Source organism: Sphaeramia orbicularis, chromosome 16, assembly GCF_902148855.1.
Source record: "Sphaeramia orbicularis chromosome 16, fSphaOr1.1, whole genome shotgun sequence".
NCBI lineage: Eukaryota > Metazoa > Chordata > Actinopteri > Kurtiformes > Apogonidae > Sphaeramia > Sphaeramia orbicularis.
This window is the reverse complement of record NC_043972.1, coordinates 60658095-60679798: the sequence shown is the minus strand read 5'-3', so window position 1 is coordinate 60679798 and position 21704 is coordinate 60658095. Positions and strand designations below refer to the sequence as shown.

Here is a 21704-nt window from a genome sequence, read left to right as displayed (position 1 = left end):
CAATTGAATTTGTTTTATGAACCAATTTTTCGTGGACTTGCAAAAATGTCACTATGCATTTAATTTTTTGAAGCAAAGAAACATGTATTTATTGATATAGTGTGTGAAAACTATGAAATAAAAACATTTTTAATACTGCTAATCTGATGTTTTCTCACATTTTAACATACTCTAATACTAGTCACTACTCACTTCATGGAGATGATGATGATAATAATAATAATAATAATAATAATAATAATAATAATAATATGCTCTAATAACTATAACAAGCACTTGATTTACACTCAAACTCAAAATGTTACTGCAGATCAGGTTAGTTACAGTAATGGTCTAAACTGATGCACTACTGTTGTTCGTGCTGCTACTGAAACACACTGCTGTTTTTATTCTGGTTTAACATGCTGCTCATTTCTAATCCTGCACTGTAGTATTTATGCATATTTTTTCATTATTTATTTTTAGGTTTTACTGTTATTATCAGATTTTATTATTATCTTTAATACAGGATTAATTTTATAGGTTTTTTACCATGTACATTGCTGGGCCTGAGAACTGATTTCATTTCATGTACACACTAGGGATGTAACAATATGAAAATTTCATATCACGGTTATTGTGACCAAAATGATCACAGTTATCATTATTATTGTGGTATTGTTGAATTTGTGCTCAAAATGTTCAAAAAGTACTAATACACACACTGAAATAATTTAACCAAGTTGTATTTTGACAAAAAAAATAAAAATAAAAAATAAATGAATAAAATAACAGTCCCAATGTCCCTTCTGTGTCAGAAACATTCAAATATTAACCCTTAGTGGTCTGAGCCTATTTTGTCTGTTTTTCAGTCCTTCTGATTTGGCCTTTATATACTATAGAAACAAATGTTTACTATACCCATGTTTGGGATCTGTTTTTTCAGCACAACTTCATTTATATCATCTGTCTGTTATTTTTTCACTTTAACCTACTATAAAAACAGAAGAGGCCAGAAAACACAAAAAATATATAAAATCCAATTTTAAAACTGTATATAATTCATTGTATAAATAACACACAGATGCTTAACGAACCTTTTCAAAGACTTTAAAAGTGAATATTGGTTCCAAATATTACGTATAGAAAATTAAAATTGTAATAAATTAAAACTATACTCAAATATTTGACATAAAAGCAGATCTTTACATAGGGTTTTTCTCCGGAAAAATGCGGTAATCAAACACAGTTATCATAATAATTAGAATTTAAACGGTAATACTAACCGTCTGCAGTTTTACCGCCGTTTATTGTTACACCGGTAATCATTACATCCCTAGTATACACTACATGTAATGACAATAAAAGTGAACCTTGAACCTTAAATCTCAGTGTATTATGGGATGGTGCATAAGTGTCCACTGTGTCGGCTGATATGGAACTAAAACAATAAAACCCATGAATATATGAGAGAACAGGTGGAGAAGAACTGACCACTGGAGTGACCACTGGAGTGACCACTGTGCATGAAAGGGTTAAAGCAGTGAATAAACAGTCCAGTGGGCGTGCTCCCACTGAGGCCTGGCTGTTTTCTGATTGGACTGTTATTCATATTAGGGTCCACGCTAACAGGACACTCACACATGTCTTTGTCCTTGATGATGCCGCAGAAGTACTGTGGATTCTCTACGAAGCTGGATAAGCCAGAGTCTTCATCTGAGGAGGGCGGGCTGGTTCCAAAGTTCATAAAACGAAGCGACACGGCCAGGTCGTCTTCAGCGCCCAAAACTGATGAACCTAATGAAACAGGAGGGATGTAAACAGCAGAACGCAGACGTGCGCAACAACACCTAATCAGCCTGCACCGTTCATGATTGCACTGTTCATCAGAAGGAGCAATTCACAGCCCATTCCCCCTCAGCCAATCCACATTCTCTGCTGCTAACTTGGTTGCACATTTGTTGGTGCCATGGCGACAGACCATGACAAGCGCCAATAATCACCATCATCAACCGCAGGGCAATCAGGCCACATTGAACTGGAAAAGGAGCGCAGAAGAAGTCTGCATGGTGGGAAACCACGACTGAAACAGCAGGGGTTAAAAACAGAGAGAGGACCGAAGAGGAAGGGCCCAGTCTGCACTGGAAACCAGAACACACACACATACACACACACACACACACACACACATATACACATGTACACACACACACACACACACACAAACACACATATACACATGTACACACACACACACACACACATACACACACACTCAAACACACACACATATACACATGTACACACACACATACACATGTACACACACACACACACACACACCCACGCACACTCACACACACACACACACACACAAACACACACACATATACACATGTACACATGTACACACACACACACACACACAAACACACACATACACATGTACACACACACACACACACACACACACACACACACACAAACACACATATACACATGTACACACACACACACACACAAACACACATATACACATGTACACACACACACACACGTACACATACACACACACATACATGTACACACACACACACACACAAACACACATATACACATGTACACACACACACACACACACAAACACACATATACACATGTACACACACACACACACACATGTACACATACACACACATACATGTACACACACACACACACACAAACATACACACACACTCAAACACACACACATATACACATGTACACACACACATACACATGTACACACACACACACACACACACACACCCACGCACACTCACACACACACACACACATATACACATGTACACATGTACACACACACACATATACACACACAAACACAAACATACACACAAACACACATATACACATGTACACACACACACACACACCCACGCACACTCACACACACACACACACACAAACACACACACATATACACATGTACACATGTACACACACACACATATACACACACAAACACAAACATACACACAAACACACATATACACATGTACACACACACACACACACCCACGCACACTCACACACAAACACACACACATATACACATGTACACACACACACACCCACGCACACTCACACACACACACCCACACACACACACACAAACACACACACATATACACATGTACACACACACACACATATACACACACAAACACAAACATACACACAAACACACATATACACATATACACAAACACACACACACATATACACAAACACACACACACACACCTATACACACACAAACACACACACACATACACACACAAACACACACACACACATACACAAACACATACACACACACATATGCAAACACAAACACACGCAAATACACAAACACACACACATATACACAAACACACACACATACACAAACACACACACACACATACACATAAACACAAACACACATATACACACATACACGCACACACACATAAGCACACACAAACACATACACACACATACACAAACACACACACATACACATATACACAAACACACATATACACACACATAAGCACACACAAACACACACACATACACACACACACATATACACAAACACACACACACTCATATATGCACACACACACAAGCACAGACAAACATATACACACACATATATATATATATGTATACACACACACACACACATACACAAACACACACACACACTCAAATACACACATACACATGCACAAACACACACCCCAGAGTCCATGATGGAAGAGAATGGAAAAAAAAGAGCAGAGTACAGAGGGAGGGAAAGAAGGAGGAAGGACGATAATACTGGAAGGACTCAGAGCAACTGTGTGTGTGTGTGTGTGCGTGTGTGTGTGTGTGTGTGTGTGTGAGTGTGTGTGTGTGTGTGTGTGTGTGTGTGTGTTGGGGTGGGGTTCAAGTGGGCCTGTATCCAATGGACAATAGTCCTGGTGGGTTCAAAGCCCAGTCCTGGTACCACATTGGACTTCACCCTTGGCCCACTCACACTTTTGAGCACTGAGGGTCAAACCGGCCTTCTCAATGCAGGTCAGGACTTGGCTCAGGTGTTGGAGATGGTCCTCCCAGGTATGACTGAAGATGACGACGTCATCAAGGTAAGCAGCGCTGAAGGATTCAAGGCCTCTGAGGACAGCATCCATCAGCCTTTGAAACGTTGCAGGCGCTCCATGCAGTCCAAATGGCATCACTGTAAACTGATACAGTCCTGATGGGGTACAGAAGGCGGTACACTGCTTTGAACTCTCCTCCAGTGGAATCTGCCAATAGCCTTTGCAAAGGTCCAGCGTGGTTATGTACGTGGCAGTCTCCACACGCTCCACCAGGTCGTCTATGTGAGGCACGGGGTAAGCGTCAAAGCAGGATACTGCACTAACCTTCCTTAAGTCGATACAGGGCCGTTGAGAGCCATCCTTCTTCGGCACCATCACCATGGGACTGGACCACTCACTCTTAGATGGCTCGATCACCCCGTGTTCAAGCATCTTCTGGACCTCATCTTTCAGAGATCCCACCAACTGTTCTGGAATGTGGTACGGCCTGTGACGAATGGGAGGGGTGTCTGCTTTTTGAAGACGGATGGTGTGTTGGATCATTGATGTCCACCCTGGACCCTCTCGGAATAACCCAGGCAGCCCCTGGAACAGCTTCTGCAACTCCTGTTGGTGTGGTGAGGGCAGGTGCTCCAAGTGAGGGTTTTTTGGCTGGAGGAGTTGGTACAAGTTGGAGTCATACTCACCATCCTCCTCTTTGACCTGACGCACTAGCAACACTTTGGAAGGTGGACTCTCACGTTCTTTCCACCCTTTGAGCAGGCTGATGTGGTAGACCTGGGATGCCTTCCCCTTGTCTGGGTGAGCCACCTCATACGTCACTGGTCCCATCCTCCTCAGCACCTTACAAGGCCCCTGCCATTTAGCCAACAGTTTGTTTGTGCTAGTGGGGAGTAAGATAAGGACTTTTTGACCAGGTGTCAGCTCCCTCTGTCGAGCCCTCTTGTCATACCAACACTTCTGGTCCTGCTGCGCCCTCTCCAGGTTAACCCGGGCCTCTTCACAGTACTTCTCAAGGCGTTCATGCATCTGGAGTACGTAGGACACGATTCCCTCTGGCGCTGGTTCCTTGCTTGCCTCCCACTCCTTCCTCAGAAGATCCAAAGGCCCTTGTCCATAAAGGAGCTCAAATGGAGAGAAACCAGTTGATGCTTGAGGCACCTCCCTGTAGGCAAACAAGACAAATGGTAACCACTTGTCCCAATCACGGCCAGTATCAGAGACAAACTTACGTAGCATCTGCTTTAGTGTTTGGTTGAATCGCTCAACCAAGCCATCAGTCTGTGGATGGTATGGAGTTGTCCGAATGCCTTTGATGCCCAGCTCCTTCTGCAGTTATTTCATTGTACCAGAGGTGAAGTTAGTAGCCTGGTTGGTGATGATCTCATCTGGCACTCCAACACGGGAGAAAAGCTGGACAAGTGCATTAATTATCCTGGGTGTCTTTATGCTTCTGAGAGGAAACGCTATGGGAATTGTGTGGCATAGTCACAGATCACCAGTATATATTGGTAACCAGAACTGCTCTTCTCCAGAGGACCAACCACATCCACGGCTATCCGGCGGAAAGGGGTACTGATGATAGGTAATGGGTGTAATGGAGCCTGCTTGGATTTACTGTGTGTGGTGACCTAACACTCTGGGCACGTGGTGCAGAACTGTTTAACATCATTAAACATTGTTGGCCAATAAAACCGTGACCCCAACCTCATGTATGTTTTCTGCAGCCCTAGATGGCCTGCCCAGGGTACTGTATGTGCCAGATGTAAGACAAGAGGCCTACAACTGGTTGGTACCACTAAGCATTTACGTACTCACCCACTGCATACAGAATGTCATTTTCAACCATAAACCTTGGACCAGAGCCTTCATTCCCCTCCCCATCCCTGCAGCGAGCTTGGCTGCTTCTAAACCGGTGGTGGGCTTTCGCTCCTTGACCCATGTGCGGATGTCAGGTGGGAACACTCACAGCAGCTGCTCCAACACGATGGTTTCCCCGATGTCCTCCATGCTGCACTGGTCTGGCTTGATCCAACGATGATACAGGCCTTTCAAGCGTTGGTAGGTCTTGGTTGGCGCCTCCCCCTGGAGTACAGCTAGGTCCCTGAAGCGCTGGCGATAGGTCTCTGCAGAAATGTCAAACTTGGCGAGCAGGGCTTGTTTAAGGTCTGGGTAGGAGTCAGACTGCTTTTGATCCATGGCTGAATAGGACTCCAATGCCTTTCCCGTCAGTAAAGCCACAAGTCTGTAGGCCCACTCAGTCTCTGGCCACCCCCAGGTTTTGCCAATCCGCTCAAAGCGGAGAGGGAAATTTTCAGTGTCCTCACCAAACTGGAAGAGAAGCAACTTGGGGTCCTTCCGTGGAGCTGGAACTGGTGGCTGCGGAGTGGGGAGTTCTACTAGAGAGGCAGTGCTCCCTGCTCTGGAACTGTCACAGGGTCTTGGTGTCGGTGGTTGACCGGAAGCTTGGATAGCTGTCCGAAGGTCTCGGATTTCCCCTATGAGCGCTTCTTCTCTGTCCCTCTGAGCACCCATAAACTGGCGTAGCATAGCGACCATCTCCTGCGATGATGATTCTGCATAGGGAGGCTGGGTTGTGGGACTCCCCCTTCCTCCTCGGTTTCCCATTCAGGACCTGGTTTAGCGGTCGCACTTCTGGTTTGGGTTTTCCTTTGCCCCCACCAGCGGATCTTTCGGGTCGCCATCCCACCACTGCCACCAAATGTCACACTTCAACCTGAAGTGAGGGTAGGTTGCTGAAAGGCTGCGTGGAAAAAGTCTAATCTGGTTTTAAAACTAAAGCAAAAACAACAAGACAAAGTCCATTTGATTCAAACAAAAAAGGTGAAGAGCTTTAATGCCCTTAAGTGCATCCAAGGAAATAAGCACAAAATGATAGTAATAAAACATAACACAGGTCTGCACAGCGCCCCAGCCCTTCTCTAACTGTCCTAAGCAATGTCAGACCCCCTCCATTTAACGGCTAGGCCCCTCCCACTGGACCATACCATTTGTAATTGGCACTAATTAAACATTTCATCTCACTACATATATTATTTTACATAGTTAAATCACAAAACAATTTATGTGTTTTTAAAAACACATCAAAAGAGCCATCTTATTAGCTATAGCATTTAGAGTCTGGTTTTGACCGACTGTATATAAAGTGTCATGAGATAACTTTTTTGTTGCGATCTGGCGCTATATAAATAAAATTTGACTGATTGAGTGATTTAATTGGTTTTCCCCTGTAAGTCGCTTTAGAAAAAAGCATCTGCCAAATGCATAAACATAAACATTTACACACTCTCTTTAATACTCAGAAAAACCTGGTCTGGTGCAGTGTGACAGGCTGAGCCTGTTTCCCTCGTTAAACTCAGGCACTATAAAAGGCAGCCTGATGCTCCCTTTGGGTCCTTTTCCACTGCCCAGAACCAGGAAGTACTATGGTAAGTAAAGGAAAAAACATAATTAGGAACAAAATTTCACAATATAGAATCTAACATAATTAAAGACCTAATTCAAACGTATTTGTGTTTGTGTGTTTTTGTACAATTTCATTGGAAAAACAGCACAGGAGACTAACTTAGATGTTTAACTGTAGCCCAGTGTGTGCACCCACCAAGACATGAATAGTACTGCTACCTGCCTATTGTTTACCATGTGGAAGAAGTGAGTGTGTGGTGTGTGATTAGTGGCAGGGGTGACTGCCACACACTCACTGTTTCTCCATCCATCCATCCATCCATCCATCCATCCATCCATCCCATATACTAACAGTGCCGTATACACATTGAACCCATCATTTGTCAGGTCATTTGATTCTTTCTCAGTCTGCTTCTACAGTTTCACAGCTGACAGGACTGATGGGTTTGACAACAGAAATGAGCACAAATGTGTGTATGTTAAAAGGATGGATGATATATAATGTGTATATGTTAAAAGGATGGATGATATATAATGTGTATATGTTAAAAGGATGGATGATATATAATGTGTATATGTTAAAAGGATGGATGATATATAATGTGTATATGTTAAAAGGATGAGTGGATATACAGTATAATGTGTACCAGAAGTGTTTAGTGTCAGACTGCAGTGGAAGTTCATCTGCCCCTAAAATGACTCCCATTAAATGCTCAAATCTGTTCAGTTGTTTTCATTTCATTGACTCCAAATGTGTTGGAACACGTTCATCTCTCAGACCAGTTGGTTCAGAATCAGTTTGATCCCAGATCAGTGGACTGGATGTTGTTCACTTCTCCTCCATTCCCGTGTCTGTGTTTTCTCCTCCATCTCTGCTCAGTGCATTTGTCGTAGACGCTCAGCGTCCATGCACTTCAATGGGACTGAGTGGAACTGGTTTTTCATTGACTCTAAACTGGACGCTAATTGGATAAATGACACCATGTTGTCCCGCCCCCGGACGCTCAGCATCTCTGGGGGTGAATGGAGCTGTGGGTGGAGCTCGGCCGGGCCGGACGCCAAGCTTCCATGTGCCGATTGGAGGATGGGTCCAAAGGCTGAATCCGGTTTGATTGACAGCTGTTTTCAGATCTGCTCCTTCACTGACACAGTTCAGTTTAATACCGTCACACATTCTGATGTGAAATCACAGAAACCAAATGAACTGTTCATTTACTGACCTGAAAGAAAACACAACCACTGGACTAACTGGTTTCAATTTAACATAATTTCAACATCTTCTTGTTTCAGTTCCATAATTTAATCATTTCTTGTTCAGTTTAATATGGTTTTGTAGATAGTTAAATCAGTCAGACTGATGGATAGGTCGGAGTGAACTAGCCATCAGCGGTGCTAGTTATTTATGTTGGTTGGTTTCGTTCATTTCCTGTTTTATTTTGGTGAGGGGTTCTGTTTGTTCGTGTGCACTGTGTCTGTCTGGTCTGCGTCCTCCCTGATTCCCTGATCGTCTTCACCTGGGGCTCATTACCTCTACCCTCTATATTCCCTCCTCTCCTCGTGTTTATTGTCAGTGTGTCTTTCATGCTCTGCTGAGATAAGGTCTCCTTTGACATTCTCCTGTGCTGCTACACTTTGGAAGTTTTTTGAATCCACATTTGTGAAGTTCTTTCTGTTATATTTTTTAATTCCTCAACTGAGAAGATTTTTGTGTTAATTTTTGAAACTACGTTTTGTGAAGAACTTTTAGTTAGATTTTTTATACCTCATTAGAGAAGATCTTTTTGTTTATTTTTTGATACCGCATATATGAAGATCTTTTTGTTAAACTTTGATACCTCGATTGAGAAGATTTGTGTTAATTTTTTGATTCCACGATTGTGATGAGATTTTTGTTACTTTAATTCTTTGAGTTAATAAATACTCAAACTAAGCTCGTTTTGTCTCAGTCTCGTGCATTTGGGTCCAAGCCTTGTGTTTTGGGAACACTGTTAAGTCCCTGGAAAAGACGAATACTGTGTACGATAAGCTCACTGACCATTTTCTTAAAAAGGAACGGAGGGACAAATTTATGTTTCAATAACTTGACAATTTTTTTTATGTAAGCCGACAATGAGCTTCCCCTGTCTGAAAGACGAGCAGCCGCCACTGAGGTGTATGTATTATAAGGATGGATGATGTATAAGGTGTATATGTTAAAAGGATGGATGATATATAAGGTGTATATGTTAAAAGGATGGATGATATATAAGATGTATATGGGAAGTGACATAAAATGAGTGTTTATGGGTAAATGTGAAAATAACAAATACCTGCTTGTAAAGATTTTATGAACATTGTGTGATTCAAAAACTATAAATATCTGCTAAATGGATGTGAGACTGTTCAGTTAACTACAGTCAGATTGACAGATACGACCATTAGCCAGAGGAATGCTGGGTAGAGTGCCCCCCCCATAAGAACTGTGTACTCTTCACTTACGGGGAATCCCAAACTTGGAATGTTGTCCACATCTGTTTATGACCAGAACCATGATGAGAAGGAAGGAACTGGCCAAGACGGCAAGACCGACAGCAACCGACACCTGAGAGAGAGAGAGAGAGAGAGAGAGAGAGAGAGAGAGAGAGAGAGAGACACACACACACACACACCCATCAGAGACATCAGTGTGTAGATGTGTGGTTGTTCTTAAACCATGGGGTCGGACCTACCACAAACACTCGACTCTCCAGGTTCTCTGTGACGTCCATGTCAGATTTGTTTGTGGGACCTGAAGAGACAAACAGGAAAGAGAAACAACACACACACACACACACACACACACACATATTTGACTTTAGGCAGAGCACAGAGGACAGTCACACTGAAATAAAGACAATCTACTGGAAACCTACTTGGATTGACATCAGGGACTGGCATGTGGAGAAACAGAAGACAGAGTTAATAAGACATATATGCACACATATAGACACACACACACACACACACACACACACAAATACAAATGCTCTGAGTCTTTCCAGTATTAGGGTTAGGGTCAGGAATACCACTAACCCGATTGCTGGTTAGGGGTCAGGGTTAAGGTTAGGGGTCAGGGTCAGGGTTAGGGGTCAGGGTAGGGGCCAGGGTCAGGGTTACCTGGAATGATGCCTTCAGGGTCGAACTGGTCGAAGGGGTTGTCCATAAACATGCCGGTGGCGTTGGCCTCGTCCCTCCCCAGTTTGTTGTGTACGATCAGAGTGTAGAGTCCGTTGTTGATGTGCGTGGGCTTGTTGAGGAACAGACATCCGTGTTTGACCGACCCGTCGTTGGTGTCCAGGATGAGCTGGGTGTAGATTAAGCGCGTCTGTTTGAGCTCTCGGCCGTTGTACAACCAGGAGATGACGGGTTCAGGGTTTCCGTCCACAGCGAAGGGGAAACACCAGTGGTGCTGTTGGACAGCGTCTTTGAGAAACAGGATTTTCACCGCAACTGTTGGAGGACAAAAGGCTTAAGTAGAGACATGGACTATATGATCATGTATTTTCTGTGGACTCATGATGATGTGCCTTCATTGAGGAGGTCCTCTGACTGACTGATGTGTTTGTTTCATTTTGTTGGTATTGTTGTACAGACCATGTCTGTATAGCATGAAAAACCTGGGACTGTCGATGGGTGTTGGCACACTTCTCCACTGTTATTTGTTCTTGTATGTCTTTTTATATAATGAAAATTCAATAAAGATATTGTAAAAAAAAATACAAAAAAAATTTAAAAAATCTGATACTTATTTGATATTTTTCAATGCGACAGTCAGGTCACATTTATCCAACCTTTACATCATTGAAATGTGACAAACATCACAGTTCTGTGTTCCTTCTGTAAACACAGTGTGTGTCTGCGTGGTCTGGTATTCCATCAGGACCTCTTTAGTGCATGTGGGTCACTTCAGGACCTCTTCAGTGCATGTGGGTCACTTCAGGACCTCTTCAGTGCATGTGGGTCACTTCAGGACCTCTTTAGTGCATGTGGGTCACTTCAGGACCTCTTCAGTGCATGTGGGTCACTTCAGGACCTCTTCAGTGCATGTGGGTCACTTCAGGGTCACATTCAGTTCAGACTCAAAACTGATAGAAGTTGCATTAAATGTGGAATATGAACAAACACAAAAAAATGGGATTTCACCAAAAAATCTGAATTGTCCATTGAGACCTGCTGTGAAGGGAGCCTTGGTGGGTCTAAATAAGCTACCCTGAACAAAAATATAAACGCACCACTTTTGTTTTTGCTCCCATTTTTCATGAGCTGAACTCAAAGATCTAAAACATTTTCTGTGTACACACAAGGTTTATTTCTCTCAAATACTCTTCACAAATCTGTCTAAATATGTGTTAGTGAACACTTGTCCTTTGCTGAGATAATCCATCCACCTCACATCTGTGGCAGATCCAGATGCTGATTAGACAGCAGGATTATTGCACAGGTGGGCCTTAGGCTGGCCACAATAAAAGGCCACTCTAAATGTGCACTTTTCTCACACAGCACAATGCCACAGATGTCACCAGTTTGGAGGGAATATGCACTGGTCATGTGACTTCAGGAATGTCCAGCAGAGCTTCTGCTGTGAACTGAATGTTCATTTCTGGACCATCAGCCATCTGCAAAGGGGTTTCAGAGAATTCATGAAGAAGACTGATGAGGAAAATTTTGGTCACACCAAATACTGACTGGTTTTATCTGACCCCCCTGGACCTCCCAATACAGTAAAAGTACACATTTAGAGTGGCCTTTTATTGTGGCCAGCCTAAGGCCCACCTGTGCAATAATCCTGCTGTCTAATCAGCATCTGGATCTGCCACACCTGTGAGGTGGATGGATTATCTCAGCAAAGGACAAAGGAGAAGTGCTCACTAACACAGATTTAGACACATTTATGAACAATATTTGAGAGAAATAGGCCTTTTGTGTACATAGAAAAAGTTTTATTTATTTATTTTTTTTATTTAACCTTTATTTAACCAGGAAAAAGAGCTCATTGAGATTAAGAACCTCTTTTTTAAGGGAGTCCTGAACAAGAGACAGCATGAAACAACACATAGTTACAACATACAATTACCTCATACAGTTACAACAAACAATAATTTACGGGACAATACAACCTATGAAAAACACATACAAGTCATTGAGTTGTTCTCCAGCACTTTGAGTTTGGATTTAAAAGCATTCAGACAGATCAGTTCAGACAGTTTCCAGTCTTTTAGCAGCAGATTCCATGTGGACGGAGCAGAGTACACAAATGGCCTTTTTCCCAGCTCTGTACGGGCAAATGGCACAGAGAGGAACAACTGCTCGTTCGATCGCAGACAAAAACAATCAACACTTCTTCTCGTAATTAAACCACAGATATAGGAAGGCAGTAGTCAGAGTATGGCCTTATAAATGAAGGTGTACCAGTGTCCCAGCCTCCTAGTGGACAGGACAGGCCAGCCCACTCTGGAATACAAGTCACAATGATGTGTCCTGGTTTTAGAATTAGTAATAAACCTCAGAGAAGCAGGATAGATGGTGTCAATCATTTGAAGATACTTAGATGATGCGTTCATATAAAGTACATCTGCATAATCTAACACTGATAAAAAAGTGGCAGTGACAAGGCGCTTTTTACATCAAAAGAAAAACACAACTTGTTTCGAAAGTAAAAGCCCAGTTTAAGCTTTAACTTCTTTAGCAGGTTTTCAGTGTGGGGTCTGAAAGTGAGGGAGTCATCAATCAAGACAACAAGATCCTTCTACACATGAACTATCTCTATGACATTTCCCTCTAAAGTACACACTACTGGGATAGTTTTAGGCCACTTCTTAGAGTTTGAGAATAGCATCATCTTAGTCTTTTCAGTAGTGAGGATAGGTTTCAACTGAAGAAGTGAGAGCTGGACAGTATCAAAAGCTTTCTGCAAGTGTTCTATGGCTTGAATAAGAGTTGATCCACAGCAATAAATAATTGTGTCATCAGCATAAAAATGCATATCTGCATTAGACACATTTTAGATTGTTAGGTTCAGCTCATGAAAAATGGCAGCAAAAACAAAAGTGTTGCATTTTTATTTTTGTTCAGTGTAAATGAGACCAGAACGACTCTTGAAAATATCAGGTTTAGTTCTTCAGGAGAAGTTGCTGTTTTCTTAATAGGAGTCCATTGGAGCCATATTTTTTGGTGCCAGTTTTTACCTCACCCCCACCCCCCAGACCTGTCATGGTTTTATGCTTAGTTTGCACCTTGGTCTCATCGTCATCAGCTGGTCATGTACCTTAAAGGTTCAGTCAGAGGTTCCATGAATCGATGTTCTCCATCTGTGCTGCCAACCTGTGCTGACCTGCTATGAATAATGAATCCTGGTCATCACGGTGCCCCTAACCACAAAAGCTACCTGGAAGCTCCGTTAGACATGAAGTTACAGGAAATGGCCTCATTTAGATGGAACACAACTGTCAAGTGCAGACCCCAGCCATTCTGCTGCTCTTAACCCATGACCCCCCCCCACCCCCCCACCCCCTGAAAGTGCTGCGCTAAGGGGGAAACTGAAGCATTTGTCTCCTCTGGTCGGGCCTGTCTTCACAAAAGGCTCAGCCAAGTCTGTTCCACACAGTGAAAATTAGCGCTATTTATCACATTTAACTAATCATCCATTAGCGACCTGGACAAATCTTACATGAGCCATTTTACTACAGGGGTTAAAAGGAAAGCTAGAATTATGCTTAATGAGCCTGTCAATGCTCAGACTGATGGAGGTTAGGGTTAGGGTTAGGGTCAGATCAGGGCTGTCAAACTCATGTTAGTTCAGTTCCATATTCAGCTAAATTTGATCTGCAGTGGGCCGAACGAGAAAAAGTATAACATAATAATATATAAATAATGACAACTTCAAATTTTTGTCTTTGTTTTAGTGTAAAAAAAACAACAACATTAAATTCTGAAAATACTTACTTTTATAATCTATCCAAAAAAAAAAAAAAAAAAACCTGAAAAAACTTAAATTTAAATTAAAAAACATAAGAAAATTTAGTGCAATTTTAACAGTATTATTCCTCCACTTCTCATTAGTCCGTGTGCATTATGGATCAGATCTGCAAAGACACTAAACACCGAGGAACAGGAAGAAAATTTGTTAAAATTGTGCTTAATTTTCTTTAGACATTTCAGGTTGTTCAGATTTGTTCAGGTTATTCACATTTTATTGTTACAGGATAGTTTGGAAATGTAAATATTTTCATAATTTAATGTTATTTTTTTGCACTAAAACCAAGAAAAAAAAAATTAAGTGGTTAATTCTAGATTTTTTGTGGCTTAATTCAAGATTTTTTTTTTTACTTAACTGAAGATTTTTTTTTTGGGGTTTTATTCAAGATTTTTTTTTTTTTTACTCAATTGCAGATTTTTTTTTGGCTTAATTCAAGATTTTTTCCTTAAGTCAAGCTATTTTTTTGCTTAATTCAATTCAACACTGTGGAATTTTTGCACTTGGCAAAAACATCCCAGGGGCCGAACTGGACCCTTTGGCGGGCTACATTTGGCCCCCGGGCCGTATGTTTGACACCCCTGGGTTAGATGGAGGTAGTAACCGTTTGGTTAAAGTCTGGCAAATACACCAAATAATTTTTAGAAACATTCCCTCATGTGGTTCCTTGTTAACAGATTATTTGCATAAAACATCTGGTAGTGACTGAAGTAAGATTGGTTTGTAATACACCCCCCCCAACACACACACACACACACACACACATACCAATTATAAATGTAAAAATTACACAAAAAAGTGTGTTTTCCAGAAGTATATTTCCACTGTTCTGTGGAAGAGAAGCCACGTGAGTCCCATGAATCAACAGCACAGAGAACCACTCAGCAGTAAATACCCAGTGTTCTGGGAGGTAATTAAGAGTAATTAAAGGGCTAGCGGTTAACGAGTGTCTGTCCACCAGGGGGGCTGATGTTGATAGATTAGCTGCACTACTGTATTTACAGACTGCCAATCACTGCGGATGAAGCGGTTTTCCGGAGTAGGAGGGAAAAGTCCATTAGGACAGGCTCAAATCAGATCTGAGCCCAGTTATCGGCCCCTTTTTCCTGACGCTCATTATCTGTCCCTTGATGCTCGTGCATTTGGCTTTGGCTGATTGGCGCCCCCGCTCTTTTTGGCTTTATTTTCTAATGAGTGTCACTAAGTTGGTGATATATGATATTGTTTGGGCAGTATTTTCAGTAATGTATCACTAATGCATCTGAGTCTGTTTCCAATGGGGCCACTGGGTGCTGTCATTCCTTGAGGTTCGTCAACTTTCAAATGCACTAATGCATCTGAAAGGAGAAAACAACAGGCAACCTCCTGAGTCAATCTGCAACTGTACTTTACAGTCCAGGCAGCGTGACTTGAAGGACTTCTGGAGGTGAGTTTCTTCCTTAAGTCCTTGAATTCATGAAAAACCACTCCTCCAGCACCTCTTACATTTCATATTATACTTCAAACCTTCTCATTAGTTGGTTTTTCCATTCAATCCCAAATATGCTGATTAGTTTCTTTCTTCTGGTAGATGTCAGCGTCAGTCCTTCCATAAACAGGAACATGAATCTGTGTTGTTTTAAATCTAGAATGCTGGTTCCCCCTCTTGTCTCCTACTAAATTCTAAACTGTTGGGGTTTCTTGGTGTGTCCACACTAGGAATGTAACCATATGAAAATTTCACATCAGAGTTATTGAGACCAAAATTATCACGGTTATCATTATTATCGTGGTATTGTTGAAATTGTGCTCAAAATGTTCAAAAAGTACTAATACACACACTGAAATAATTCAACCAAAAAAAAAACCAACAAATAAAATAACAGGCACAGTGTACCTTCTCTTGACAGAAACATTCAAATATTAACCCTTAGTGGTCTGAGTCCTTTTGATTTGGCCTTTATATACTATATAAACAAATGTTTACTATACACATGTTTAAGATCTTTTTTTTTTCAGCACAACTTCATCCACATCATCTGCCTCTTATTTTTTTTTTTCACTTTAACCTACTATAAAAACATAAAAGAACAAAAAACAGAAAAAAATGTAAGATTCAATTTGAAAAATGTATATATTTTATTGCATAAATAACACACCGATGCTTAATGAACCTTTTCAAAGACTTTAAAAGTGAATATTGGTTCCAAATATTAGGTACATAAAATTAAAATTATAATAAATTAAAACTACACAAATATTTGACATAAAAGCAGGTCTTTACATAGGGGTTTTTCCCCTAAAAGTGCGGTAATCAAACACAGTTATCATGAGAATTAGAATTTAAACAGTAATACTAACCGTCTGTGATTTTACCGCGGTTTATTGTTATACTGGTAATCATTACATCCCTAGTCCACACATACCCACACGTTTGGGTTCAACTCTTCTTCTTCACATGCTGTAACATCCATCAATATCTGTTTGTTTTTTTGTTCGTGTGACTCCAGATGCACAAAATGGTCTGTCCATTGCAGAAAAATGAGAGTTTTAGCGAAATTGTCATTTTAGGCATTAGGCAAATTTTTATGCACAAGTTATATTTGCGCAATTTGAGGGTCAATGGAAAAGTGACTACAGGTTGCCAGAGTAAGTGTCATGTGAATGAAAGCTCCATTAGTAGCATAAAGGCGAAGACACACCAACCCCATTTTGTGAGGTCGGATGTCGTCGCTCAGTCTGGCGAGGTCGGTGACATGAGTGTTTGGTATGTTCTCTGTGATTGGCTGTCGTTAATTCCGTCTCCAGTCTTTTCAGCCGATTCAACATGTGTTATCGTTAGGGATGGGAATCGTTAAGAATTTAACGATTCCGATTCCATTATTGATATTGCTTATCGATCCGATTCCTTATCGATTCTCTTATCGATTCTCATTGGGTGAGGGAATAACAGAGTACAAACAGGTGTGTTTGCATGAACTGTCTTTTATATTTCCATCTGCACAGAAAATAGAACATATACAATATGAACAAATAATAAGAACAGATGACGCCGGGCCTGGTTCAGGAGGGGGGTGGGGGGTGGCAGTGGGATGCAGTAAAAGTGAAATTAAAGACTCTTTACTAATTCCTCTATTACCGCATTTCAACTACGTGGAACTGGTTCGGTTCGGCTCGGCTCGGCTCCCGTTGCTGTGCTCCTCATTTCCTTTCCCCTACCTTCAGAAACTTGTATTTGGGTACGACGTTTGTTGCCCGCACTGGAACTGGGCCCAGCGTTCACTCTGCCGCTACATTCACAAGTACCACTAAGTAGCGAATCAAATACGTGACATTCCTGTAAATGAATCACATGCTGCGGACAAATGTTCGAGCAGACTAGAGGGATTCCACCCTTTTGAAGACATGGAAGCTTTGACAGTGTTCCAGTGGACCTGGTGTGGTCTGTTTAGACCGTTTCTGCCTCAGCGCCATGTTGGCTACGTTCCGACCAAAACAATGCCGCGTAAGCGTGATGTCATTGCGCATGCACAACGAAGGCGGAATCGATAAGCAGAATCGTTAAGTAGGAAGGCAAACGATTCCAAGGAATCGAGCTACTGGGAACCGGTTCTCAAAAAGAACCAGTTCTCGATTCCCATCCCTAGTAATCGTCCACTACCCAGCCGTTCAGTCGGACTAATCTGATTGGTGGAGGGATAGCCCTGGACTAGCGAATGAGTGAAGGAGAAGTTTCCATGTGAATCCAGCTCTGCCAAGGTACTGCTCACTAATACTGTCTTCTAGAATAGTCCATTCACTGCTCAGATCAGATCTGAATGAGTGACAGTCAGCATTGAATATGGACTTCATTCAACCCATCAAGTCAGCCCTGTTAGCATTGTTAGCATTGTTAGCATGGTGCCATTTCTCCTCAGTTTTCACCTGCGACATCTTTCTTCTTCCACCAGTAGAAGCTCTAGAGCTGACAACACCAGGATCTGCTTATTATGAACCATCTGTTCAACAAGTACAACACCGACCCTTCTGGAGTACTGACCACTCTGACAGTGACTGACGACAGCGAGCTTTGGGTTTAAAGAGATGTTCCGTCATTTTCAGGTTTTACGTTTTGCACAAGCACAGAACGTACACTGAAGTTGGTAGTCGATTTGGTGTGTTCTTCACACTTTTTGACTGTGTTGGGCAAACGAGAGCCAACTGATAGTTGGGCTACCTTTTCTGGGGACGATCGGCAGTCAGGTTGGTGAGTCTTGTAAGAGGGTCCTGTAGAAGACATGAGTGCAGTGCATTTGTCTTTTCTCTGGCGGTCTACCCTGCCTGTTAGAGGATGGGCCCCAGTGGACTCCAGGTCTCACCTCCATTAAGCCAGACGGCCGACAGGAGTGCACTTCTATTTTCAAAGCACTTACATTCAATGTCCAGTTGCACCACGTCCTCTCCGGGTCCAGCCTGGTTCTCAGCCTCGCAGGTCAGGTTGTGGAGGTTGTCAGCGGAGGAGACGTTGGTGAGGTGAAGAATCAGCTCTAATGTGGAGCCCCAGATTCTCTCCTGTAGAGAACAGCAGGGACCAGAGAGGGTTAATGTGGCCAGGAGTAAACTCTGGATGAAGAAACTAAAGGAGCACAGAGAGGAAAAACGAAACACTGATCTAACTGAAGAGACAGAATAGACGTAAAGGTCAAATAAATGTGACATGGTCATTCAGACTGAAGTCACATTGTAAAATATCAGATCTGTATCAGATTTAGGACCACGTATGAAAGTGGTCTGGGTCAGATTTAGGACCACATATGAAAGTGGTCCGGGTCAGATTTAGGACCACATATGAAAGTGGTCCGGGTCAGATTTAGGACCACATATGAAAGTGGTCCGGGTCAGATTTAGGACCACATATGACAGTGGTCTGGGTCAGATTAGTGCTGTTCAGACTGTAACAGATCAGATCCAGGTCACATATGGGTGAATAAACCAGATTTGGGACACATTTGTGTTTGTCTGAACGGAGCCTAAACGTCCGTCTCAGATGCGTTCCCTCTGTCCACCTGTGATCTAACCCTACATGTCTACCAGAGCTTCAGCTGGTTTCTGACAAATGAAAGAGGACACTTTAAAGTTGGATGAGAGTTAAAGACATTCGAACTGTTGTGTGTCTTTGCAGATTTGGCAGAACACTCACCGTCATACGTCTGTGAATAATACTGGAACACACACAGATGACGTGTGTCTGCTTTAACCCTTTCATGTACAGTGGTCAGTTCTTCTCCAGCTGTTCTCTTGTATATTCATGGGTTTAGTTGTTTTAGTTCCACATCAGCCGACACAGTGGACACTTATGCATCATCTCATACACTGATACCAGTCGCTTTTCCATTGACTCTCAAATTGCGTGAATATAACTTGTGCATGAAAATTTACCTAATGGAAAAACAACAATTTCACCAAAACTCTCAAGGTTTTTGCACTGGCAAGAGGTGGTTTTTAAGGCATAGCACAAATGGTATATCACGCAAAACTGCAATGGAAAGACCTTTATCTGCAAGCAGAGTGGATAAAAAAAATAAAATAAAATAGGACCAGTTGCCCTGTATCTTGTATCTTACCTAATGAAAAGCTTTGGGAAATGTATCCAGATTCCATTTATTTTCACCCAGTTCTGTGTATTTATTCTAGAAATAAAATGTATTATTATTAATTATTATTATTATTATTATTATTATTATTATTACAGAAATAGCCCATGTTTTGCTCATATTCCAATCAGATCTGTACAAAATTCAAATTCCAACTTGATATCATTGATACTGATTTATTGGATCAATCCACTTCCTATCTGTTATAATGGGGAAGTTTTTCACCAAATCCAGAATCAGATCCGGATCCAAATAATTCAATCCCTTGTGCTGACATCATCATACAGAAGCTGTATACCAAGTTTGAAGTCAATCGTTTCAGAGAAGAAGACGATTGAAATGTTTTCTCCATAAGAGCCCATGTTAAATTTTGCGTCAGTTCCAGATCCAGAAGAAGATCCTGATCAGCATGTGGACATTATGTTTGGGTCATCTCCCCATCAGGGCTGGACTGGAGACATTTACACTGGATATCATTTATATTTACTGAGTTATTGCATCCATCCACTTCCTATCTCTGATAATGGGGACATTTTTCAAAGTGGCACCAAATCCAGAATCAGATCCAGATCCAAATAATTTCACTAACTTTTGTTGACATCATCATAAAGAAGCTGTATACCAAGTTTGAAGTCAATCAGAACTGTAGTTTCGGAGAAGAAGACGATTGAAAATTCTGTAACAGACGACGCCGCTGATGCCGCATGACAACACTCGCTTCCAGCCTGTCAGCCGGTAAGCTAAAAACGGATGTTGACAGACGTTACAACAAGAGAAGAAGAGTTTTAAAAGAAACATGTCACGGTATGTGTGGACACACCAGTAAACCCAATCATTTATTAATTTAGTAGGAGATAGAGGGGTAATATATAATAATAATAATGAATATATCTGTAAATCAACACCATATTTACGTTCGTTGTCATCTTTATGGAATGACTTCTTGTGTCATCTCGCGATAATAAATCATCGCATTTGTGATTTAATGGATAAACCGACATTATGCACTTCTGTTTTTTCGACACTTAGTAAATATCGGTAAAGTTTCGCACAGATGTCCAATGGAAAAGCGACTCTTCATATAATTACTGTAACTTTGCTGTTCTTGGTAAACCTGATCTGCACTATCATGTTCGAGTGTAAATTAATTGCTAGACTGTAATGAACAGTTTTCTTAAACTTTTTTTTTTTTTTTGCATATTATCTCCATGAAGTGAATAATAACTAGAGGTGGGTAATCCCAGCTCCATAGAGTAAAAGTCCTGCCATGAATTGGTTCTACCTGTTCACTTGACCCAGGTGATTCCATTAATTATCCCTTCATCTGCCTGGAGGAGGAGTTGTGCTCATCAAACTGGGCTGGTTCACTGAGTGGTTGGAGCAAATACATGGCAGGACTTTTACTGTATGGAGCTGGGATTACCCACCTCTGATAATAACTAGTATCAGAGTATGATAAAATGTGAGAAGAAAATCAGATTAGCTCCATTAAAAATGTTTTTATTTCATAGTTTCCACACAGTTTATCACTTTCTGATATTGCGTTTTAAATACACGTTT

The 21704-nt window shown here is 41.6% G+C and overlaps 1 protein-coding gene across 1 annotated transcript in view; it reads right to left on the bottom strand.

Annotated features, from left to right (window-relative positions):
- ntrk1 (neurotrophic tyrosine kinase, receptor, type 1) overlaps window positions 1-21704 on the bottom strand; it is a 92721-nt gene that overhangs the window by 15749 nt on the left and 55268 nt on the right. The window contains 6 exon segments of the mRNA XM_030158463.1: window positions 1621-1776; window positions 10020-10122; window positions 10250-10308; window positions 10433-10450; window positions 10677-11009; window positions 18924-19062. Of these exon segments, the coding sequence (XP_030014323.1) occupies window positions 1621-1776; window positions 10020-10122; window positions 10250-10308; window positions 10433-10450; window positions 10677-11009; window positions 18924-19062 (808 nt within the window).